Source organism: Cryptosporidium hominis (genome assembly GCF_000006425.1).
Source record: "Cryptosporidium hominis TU502 chromosome 4 CHRO014206, whole genome shotgun sequence".
Taxonomy (NCBI): domain Eukaryota; phylum Apicomplexa; class Conoidasida; order Eucoccidiorida; family Cryptosporidiidae; genus Cryptosporidium; species Cryptosporidium hominis.
The window spans coordinates 1-10211 of NW_667270.1; the positions used below are offsets into that span (position 1 = coordinate 1).

The 10211-nt window shown below is 28.0% G+C and overlaps 3 protein-coding genes across 3 annotated transcripts; all 3 read left to right on the forward strand.

Moving 5' to 3' along the window:
• The first annotated feature begins 314 nt into the window (after positions 1 to 314).
• On the forward strand, positions 315 to 1346 carry Chro.40508 (hypothetical protein). The annotated part of the gene is made up of 1 exon (XM_661440.1): positions 315 to 1346. The coding sequence occupies one exon, from the start codon at positions 315 to 317 to the stop codon at positions 1344 to 1346; it is 1032 nt and encodes a 343-aa protein (XP_666532.1).
• A 2433-nt stretch (positions 1347 to 3779) lies between these two features.
• Positions 3780 to 5174, forward strand: Chro.40510 (hypothetical protein). The annotated part of the gene is made up of 1 exon (XM_661441.1): positions 3780 to 5174. The coding sequence occupies one exon, from the start codon at positions 3780 to 3782 to the stop codon at positions 5172 to 5174; it is 1395 nt and encodes a 464-aa protein (XP_666533.1).
• Positions 5175 to 6249: 1075 nt separating this feature from the next.
• Chro.40511 (hypothetical protein) lies at positions 6250 to 7356 on the forward strand. Its single annotated transcript, XM_661442.1, has 1 exon — positions 6250 to 7356. One exon carries the CDS (start codon positions 6250 to 6252, stop codon positions 7354 to 7356), a length of 1107 nt encoding a protein of 368 aa, XP_666534.1.
• The last annotated feature ends 2855 nt before the right edge of the window (positions 7357 to 10211 follow it).

Genomic DNA, 10211 nt, shown 5'->3' on the forward strand with positions numbered 1-10211 from the left:
AAATTATTTATAAATTTATTAGATTAAAATTCAGAGAAAAAAAGGTTTTTGTAATATATATATATATAATATTTTAATTCTACACATCATTTGAGAAAACTTTTAATACAAAAAGATGAAAGCCATAAAACTATGTTTCATAGCTCTTTTATCAATCATTTTACTACATTCTTTTAACTTTGTTAGATCTGAAGCATCTAATAAATTCACCTTAGAAGAGGAAGATAGTACCAACCACTAGTACTAGTACGGAGCTATCTATCTTAGATGAAACGAGAGTTAAATTATTATCTGAAGAACTTATTATTTTAGAAATGGATTTCTTTGATCTGCAATTGAAAAATTTGCTTGGTACTGAGTTCTGGTTTGATTTACATAAAATGGCTTCCTACAAAGATATAATTAATGCTATTTTAGAATATTGGAAACATTTTAGTAATCCAACTCACCAAATACATAAACAAAACATAGTAAGATTTTATGTAAGTAACCAACAAGAAATGAGAAAAGACTTACTGAGTGATTATAGTGGTTATCATGAGTCTTCAGCAGCTATGGTCACAAAATTTGTAAAAAATGTAACTAAATACAATTGTTATAGAATGAAGAACACATTAGCATTATTCTATTTAATATTTGGTAATGACCCAGAATATTTGGTTTCAGCATTTCTTCTTTATTTGTTAATATGTTCATTTAGAGAGTTAGCGTTCGGTTCATTTTCAACTAGTTTTGTAAGAGTAATGAAAAATGAAGATCAACTAGGATCAAAAATGATTGTTTTAGGTGGATCACTTGTTTCAAGGTTAATATTTAGCATCCAAAGAGTATGTTTTCAATATTATAAAGTACAATATACTATTTCTGCCGAAAATCAAATGATTAGAAACCCAATCAATACTCAAACATTTGTTCTTGAAGAATTTGGATTTCAATTTTGTTTATCATTATTGGAACTCGCAGCAAATGAAACAATTAATATTGATTTTAAATATCTATTACTATTTTTTGGATCAAGAATGGGGCTTGCTGCAGAGGTGTTACTCGCATTCGACATTTTAAAGGAGGCTATTAGATTAGCAACTTACCTAATAGAAGCTATTTCATTGTTATTGAATGATGATAATGCATTTCAAACTATAGTAGCAAAGATAATGGATTTATATGGGATTAATATTTGGAATGTAAAGAAAAGATTCAATGAATGCATTCTGGTCAAAGAGAAATATCCTATATTAAATGGAATTGTGAGTACCACGGATTATCAAAAGAAAGCAAGGAAAAGATCAAGAAGCCGTACGGAAAAATCAAAGATTAGCTTGAGATCTAAATATTCATTTTTTTAATTTTATTTAATTCATGTGATGGATCAATTTGTCCTAAAAATCATATTACTTAAGTTTTAGAACAAAAATTAACTTAAATATCTTTTTCAATTTAAAAAAACTTGAATTTGATCAATGAGACAAAATCAGGAATTATTTATTGGGAATTTTACTTTAACGATTAATATTTTAAATTGATTAAATAGTTCCATAAATTAAACATAATTTGGAGAAATAAATATTATAAAAAAGTTCGTGATTTCTTAATAATAAATAATTCATATAAAAAAAACTTACTATTGAGCTATTTAATACGTTATTAATATTTAAAATTACAAACCTAAAATACCATACTTGAATTAATTAATTTAATAATTTCATTTAATAAATGCTAAAATATAATTGAAAATTAATTAATTTTATTTTAACTTTAAAATATATTTTAGTTATTTTAAGAAACAATGAATATAATTAGAAAAATATCAAGAATAGTTGTAAATACTAAATTAAAATCAAAATGATCTAATTAGCAGTATTAAACTTAACTTAATAGAAAATAATAACAGTAACAGAAAGTAATAATAGAAATAATGTTACTTTAGCTTTGTTTTAGTGGCAAAAACATAATATATTATTTAATAAACGAATAATAAATTAACATTCAATAGCAGAATATTATCAGAGCCAAAGTAATTAAACTCTATTAATTACAAATATAAAGAAATATAATAATCTACTCATGTGGTTTTTTTCCCTCCTAGAACTATGTTATATAGTTAATTAAATGTATATTAAACATCTAGCAACTAAATGTCATATTGATATAACACTATATATTGTAGTGGTTTTAACTAACCAGAATCCGCAAGTTCTCATCATGCAGGCTTTATATTAATCGATTAAATATTAAATTAAAGATTGAACTAAATGTTGATCAAAAGCTTGATTGAATTTAATATGCAATTAAAATAACAAAAAAAACTTGCGCGGGAATTAAATTTTTATTTCGAATGCTGTTCTAGGTTGCAATTGTAAATTATCTGTGTATTTAAAGCTGGTTTAATGGGTTTAATTAAAATATTTAAAATTTAACTAATTATGGTTTTTAGCCGTATTATAATACTATTTTTTTTGTGTGTACTTTTTATTAATAAATTTGATTTTTTAATTGGTTCCGATACTCCTCATAATAATCAAGATGACTCAGAGCATGAAGTTTCGCAGCTAGTATGTGATCTAAAATAATGATAATACTCTTGTATCTAGGATTGTTGAGCGTTGTTTTGCTTCCAAGTTTTTAATAAAAGAAGTTATGTATTTTATTTTTTATCTTTCAAAACTTATTAAAATATTTGGTGATCCGTCCGTAGAAATTATATACAGTTTAATTGAAGATGCTGAAATGTCAGTAGAAAGCAATGCTATTATTTCTCAAAGTCAATTTCTCATTGAAGAAAAGAGGCTAAACCAGTTATTTTTATCGCTTTCTTCTTATACACGAAGTGATATTTTAAAAAAATTAGAAAAAGCTTATGGTAATGGAGAGAAACGCTTAATCAAGGAGATTAACCCATTGTTTGAAGAAATTCTGTTAATTATTGAACAATGTATGTTATTAGTTGAGCTATTTGCAATGCAAACAATTAGTAAAAACTTAGAATCAATAGTAGATATTTTAATTACAATCATTCCGGAAATAATATCCAAATCAAAAGAATCTATTAGCAAGTTAAGAACAGCGGATGATAGACAATTTAATCGGCTACTTATTGAAAATTCTAACCGTCCTGAACTCACTTCAAAAGCAATGAATTATGATGCAGAAAGTATTAAAGAAAGAGAAATTAGTTCTAAAGAATTTCATAAAATGGGAGACTATAAAAAACTTCTTAGTGGCGAAGAAGTTAATTTTGGCCAGAGAGAACTGGAGCTTGTTTCTAATTATCACAAATTATTTTTTGATACAGATCTTACAGATGAAGAAGTTTTTTTTTTAGAGTCATTATTTTCAGGTTTCATTTCCTTAGCTTATTTTGCATGTCTTAACGCATTTCTATTTAATCGTCAAGCAAAAAGTGAGTGTTTTACAACTATGTTTCAATTGAATATAGAGTTTCAAGAAACCACCTCTAAGAGAGGAACTAATCACCTTGTTTGTGCTGAAAAACGATTAGAAATAAGAAATGAAGTTAATAGTCTATTAAAAGTTGAAGAGTTTAAAGCATTCGATCTTTCAACAACATCAATAACCTTAGTCATTGGATAAGAAAGAAGTAATTGATAGCTATAGGAAAATTTATAGATTATTATTAGACATTATGCAACTGTTCAGGAGGTTTGGAGAGGAAGCTTACCAAGGTTAAATTCTTAAAATAGGTTTTTCCATTCGGCCTTTTTTTTAAAGTCGAACATGTAACTAAATTGGTGTTAGAAAACCTAAAAAGAATTACCGATATGAGCTTGGAAAGCACATCAATAACAGCAGTTTTAAATATTAAAAAAGAAAATTCTTTAGAAAAACTAGTTAGAATTTCTCAAAAAGTTGATAATATTAAAACTGTGAAAGCTAAAGAACAGGAAGATAGTAAGAGAAAGTCTTCCAAACAAAAGAAAGAATCTAGATATCCAATATTTACTGAAGAACGAGCTAGACTTTTAAAGTTAGATAAAACACCAGAAAATAAAGAGTCAAATAAAGAAGCCAATCAAAAATCGAAGACAAGTAAATCTAAATCTGAAAAGAAAAAAGAACAAATTCTTAAATTACAAAAAGAAGCCGAAAAGTCATCGGTAAAAGAAGAAATTAAACACGTATTGATGAGTACCAGACTTGAAAATACTACTGGTGGAAAGAGGAAACAGGCGAAAAAAAATAAAAATAATAAAAAGAAAGAGGAAGAAAAGCATCAAAGAGAATTAAGAATGAAGGAAGAAACAGACGATAAAGAGTCTGAGGATGAAAATAAGAATCAAAATTATTCATCATTAACCTTGTTGGCTGAGTTAAGAACTGAATTTGAGGTTTCATCAAATAAGGAGGAAAGTTTGAATTTGGTTGCTATGATTAATTCTATATTTGATTACATTCAGGAAAATATGAAACAAATGACACCGAGTCATGGATGTACTTCAAAAACACTTGGTGAAAACTCTGCAGTTGATGGATCTACAAAATCACATTCACCTTCGAGTAAAGAATCAAATAGTCTATTTGATGCAACTCGCTCATCTTCTAAATCAGAAGATAAAGTGCCAGTTATATTAGGGAATGAAGCAAGCAATGTAATTGAAACTGAAACTTCAACAGCCCAGGAGGGACATATATCAAGATCAAAATCAAGAGCAAGATCAAAATCAAGATCAAAATCAAGAGCAAGATCAAAATCAAGATCAAAATCAAGAGTAAGATCAAGAGCAAGAACAAGATCAAGAACAAGATCAAGAAAAAGATCAAGAACAAGATCAAGATCAAACATAGATTCTGAACTCGATTCAAGAACTAGTAAAACAGAGTGTACAGAAGGTAGTTCTGTACTTGTTGAACCTTTTAAATCAAAATTTTTGAAGATGTTTGTGAAAAAGCCCTTAGAAGATTCTACTCCTTCAGTAATGAAATTTTTCAGTGTTTCATATCCAAATGAGTCAACTGTTACAGTAATGTCACAGGCTAAAGAAATTTTTAATGAAGTTCAAAATTGCTTTTTGGAAACGGCCAGATTACATAATGAAGTTTGTAAACTTTTGACTGGTACAGATTTAATATTAATTAAATCTGTGGAAGAAAAGTATATCGAACATTGTCTGTATCTTTTGCAGCTTTACGCTAAAAAGAAGAGTATTCAAGAATGAAATTTGCAAATTTTTTTAGATTAATTTTTTTTTGTTTCTATTTTTTTTCTTGAAAACCGATCGTTAAACCAATTTATTTATCAGGCATCTCAACAATTATTTTCAAAATTAAATACAATCTCTTAAAATAATTATATTTGAAATCTAATTTATACCAAATTTCTATAACAATACTATTATTATTTAAATCCAAGATTTAAAGTTTCAATATATGTATGTATTTTTCTTATATTCAGAATTGTAACCGTTAATTTTTAACACGATATTAATAGAAAATGAATGTTTATAGTTGAATAATTAAAAAAGAAAGTCATAAATATACCATTTGAAATAATTTGGATTACTTTTTGAAGAGAAATGAAAGATAGATATTATATTAGTGCTCTAGATAAAATAATTTAAAATGAGAAATTATATTACAATTGTATATCAGTTTAATATAAATGTTATTAAAAAAAACTTTAACTTTTATCTTACTATCATTAAATTTTAATAATATGAAATCAGATTAATTCACATTAATTAGGATTTTTTGAAAATTTCATAATTTATGTATACTTTACTAATAAAATTGTAGGCATTTAATGTCAATGGCGCGAAGAATATTGGTGAATTGAACATAAAAGGGCTGTATGAATATATTGATTAACTAAATACATAATAGCAATATCTTAGCACTCCTTCTTCGTAAATATCTGATAATTAAAATTAATATATTTAATTTCTTTTAATTTACAAGTTATAGTTCTAAATAGCTTTAAAAAATAAAAACCAAAATTACAAATTTGATCTATTAATTTATAAATAACCTAATACCAAACAGCCAGATAGATCATTAAATTTTTGTTACTAAAAATAATATCCCAGATGAAGAAAATTGTCATAACTATTTTCTTTAAAATTAATTATTTTGGAGTTGTAATTTTTCCAAAATTTAATTTAAGTAAATATTTCCGTTCACCTGAAAATAATACTACATCATTCATTTAACCTTTAGAGTATAACTCAATAAAAATTCATCAGATCATGTTCAGTCTCATGTAATGTTTGAATTTAATCACAGAAATGTACCGAAATGCGATTTTATACAATAATACAATTTTTACAATACCCATGTAAGATTTTGCCGCTCAATTTTGCCGATATCAAATCAAAAATTAAAAATTCAAAAACAAATCATATGAAAGCATATTTTAATTTGACGATATGGGCATTTACAATTATTTGTTTATCTCAGAAACTAAATAAATGCCCTGATAATATTTTGTATAGCTCATCATTCTCCAGACATTATATATCACCCTGTCAAATAAGTCATTCTTTACTTTTTACTAGGGCAGCTAATAATCTTGGAACTCAAGATGATGAATGTAAAGAAGACTCAAATAGAAGTCGTAGAGCATCTGAGAGCAGCATATCTAGTACTGATTTTTCGAGCTCTGATTCAGAGTCTAGTGAATATGATAATTCTTTCTCCAGTTCAGATGAATCAAATTCTGATGATGAACTTCCGAATGATGATTGTATTGCAAATAGATTAAAATCCTATTTGGCTTCAAGATTACCAGATAAATTTGGTCAACCTTCGAATTCATTAAGAAGAAGTAGTTCACTTAATCCCATAAATTCAAATTCTAGACATTGCGATACTGTTTGTGATTCAGGTGATATAGGTGATTCAGATTCCGATGGTTCAGATTCCAGTAGTTTATTTCCTACTGAAGGCAATATTGTAACTAGATTAAAATCCTATTTGGCTTTAAAATTACCAGAAAAATTTACTCAACCTTCAAATTCACTAAGAACTAAATCACTTAGTTCCACAAATGTCGATTGCAGGAGACACAGCACTGCTTGCATTTCAGATGGTTCATTTGATTTAGATTCTTTCAGTTCAGATGAATCAGATGATGATAATCTTGCTGGGCCAAGAGCTTGCAATTTTCATAGTTTACCGGATCTTTGCAGTGGCTCTTTGGACGCAACATATTCTAGTCAAAGTACTGTTAATAATAAAAAGGCAACAACACAATCTATCCATCCAGAACCAACTTTACCTAAGTCCTATAATCAATTAGAAGCTCCCGTAGAAAGACCTTTTTATTCTAAACGTCATAAGTCATCAAATTCTGGACTTCTTGGATTGAGACAGAAAGCTATTTCACTTAGTTCCACTTTTTAGTACTAAAGTTACTTCATATAAATCACCGAATCCAATTTTTGAACCTTCATGTTTTAATCAAAAAAGTCCGAAGTCTAATGTTAACCCATATTTTACCAATTATTGCTCCATTTCAAATATTAAATTACCTATTGCGACTAAAACTACAAAGAAAAGACTTGTAAAGAAAGAAGTGTTAATAAAAAGCAGGAGTAATTCTCTTAGTATGCAACACCCTACACTCTCTAAAACAATGCCTGAAAGACATCGAAGTGCCATTTTAAGATCAGCATATGGGTCCAACTTAAAAGGCTCGTCTTTCCAATCGTCTTCTGTTTTGTCAAATTCAAAAAGTTCTTCTAAGCGTCAAGCACCACCTCCGCCCACAAATCCACCATGTTCTGTTAAAACAGAGTCAGAAAAACCTCAAAAGCGTCGAGCACCACCTCCACCCACAACTTCACCATATTCTGTTAAAACAGAGACAAAAAATCTTCAAAAATATCGAGCATCACCTCCACCCACAAGTCCACTATGTTCTGTTAAAGCAAAGAAAAAAAATCTTCAAAAACGTCGAGCGCCATCTCCGCCTACAAATTCACCATGTTCTGTTAGAGCAGTGACAAAATCTCGTAAGCGTCGAGCACCACTTCCACCCACGCACTCAAAATCTTCCGTTAAGGCGAGTACAAGAAGTTCTAATAAGCGCCGAGCTCCATCACCACCATCAGCGCAACCTTACTCTCTAGAACGTTCACTGCCACCTTCATATCAAGAATTAACATTACTACCGCCTATTCAACGTAGTTCACAATCATCACGAGCAATTGAAAAAAGTTTGCAGGCAGTAACATCAAATCTTCGAAGACGTTCTTCATCATCACCACCATCAATACATCCATCTCTTTGGAAGCATTCTTCATCATCGTCATCGTCGCAACAACCAATTAGGCAACGTTCATCATCTCTACCGCCTAGAATATCACAACGACATGAACATGCACCTACTACATCTACCTCTGAATCGTTTAAATCATCACAAATTAAACAAAAACCTCCACGCCCGCCTCTTCCAACTATTCAATCTATTCATATTCAAAGAATTTTTAATGCGTAATATAAAAACTCGTTCATTTATGTAAGTTTATTAATGGCGATAAGGGGCCATATTCCTGTATTCATTAAAGTAAGAAGAAATACGAGTATTATGGTTATTTAGAGCTTAATTTCATACAAAATAATTTAAAATGGGTAATATTGTGCAAATTGTGGATTTTTCTTAAAATCAGAAATACAATTTAATATTTCATTTTATTTTGTATTTTTTATGGGTTTGGTGAATAACCGGCATTTTTATTGACAGTCGATTTTTTCTTATAAAATTTGATATCTTAAAGTAAAGACACATCGCTTGTTGTTTCAATTACAGAATTAAAATAGAGACTATTTTATTCAGATTATGTATTATCTTTTTCCATGTTGGAAAGGTTTCACAATGTTTCTAAAAACAATAAAATCTTGTTTTTATTTTTCATTCATATTGTCTTCAATAAATTTGAATATTTGGAATTCACAAATATAATTGTTTAAAGTTATTTTATTTACTGTTTATTAATTGTTGTCGATTAATATTTTGCGCTAAAGATATTTCAAGTTTGTTCTAACGTAATTATTTTAGAATTCTGAAGATGAACTTGGGCAATTAGCAAATTCGATTAACGAATATCTTGAGAGAGTATTGCCACTAAAGCAAGTGTTTCATTATTCAAGTTATTACTGGTTCAGAAATATTTCGGTACTCCAAAGATTTCAGCAACATAATTATAACAATTGTTAAATATTTCAGATTTTTTTGACTGAATTAATTCTAGAATAATTTATTAATACTCGGAAATTAGAAATATTCATTTTTCATGATAATTATGCATTATAAATCTAGTTTTCTTTTTATAATCCTTTTCTATTTGTTTTTAGCTAGAGTTATTTTTAATTGAGCTTAGTTCCTAAGACAACTAGGTTCAACAATAACATAATCAAGTATTTCAAGTTTCTAATAAAGACTGTAACTTCTCAGAATTTATATTTAAAAAGTATTTATTTTTTTGTTTGATATAGATATTAACTTTTTTTGAAACAATTTAATTTTTTCAAAGCTACGTAAAGAATATGATAACGATCCATTTAAATTCATCTCACTATTTTCTAGCTAAAAATTGAATCATAACAATCAATTTTTTAAGATAATTTTGATTAAAGATCAGTTTAAGCAAATTCTTTTCTTAATTATAAAAAAAAATGATAGGATTACATTTTATGTGATGGACATATATTTCCAAAGAATTCAATACTAAACATCCAATCCACATTAAAGCTAGTATTTTAAATTTTGATAGAATAGAAAAAAAAGTCAAGTCAAATATTACTAGGCCTAGTTATTAATAGTATTTGAATTTAATAGCGCTAAACTTAATAAACCTGCGAATTGCATTAAAACCCCATTAGACATTAAGTCTTTCTTTAATTTCCATATGATCATAGTTCCCACTTGATTTACTAGATGAAGAGCCATCTGCAGAAGGAAATAAAAATTCAAAGATTGGTTTTGTCTGTTAAGCAACTTACCAGTATTTTCACGTTTCAATAGTCTCCATTCAGTTTGATCGCCCGCGTCAGATTTCACCTCTTTTGGAAGCGCATAGAATCGATTGGTAGAATAAATACTAGCTCTATCATTGGCCTACAAAAGATAATAAATTAACTTAACACTAGTTTGTTCCAACTTACAGATAAAAGAGTAAATCCTGTCTTGTAGAAGTCAAAGATAAATGAGCATGGCGAATTTATCAAACTTTTTTTAAAGGATCGAGTATCAATTG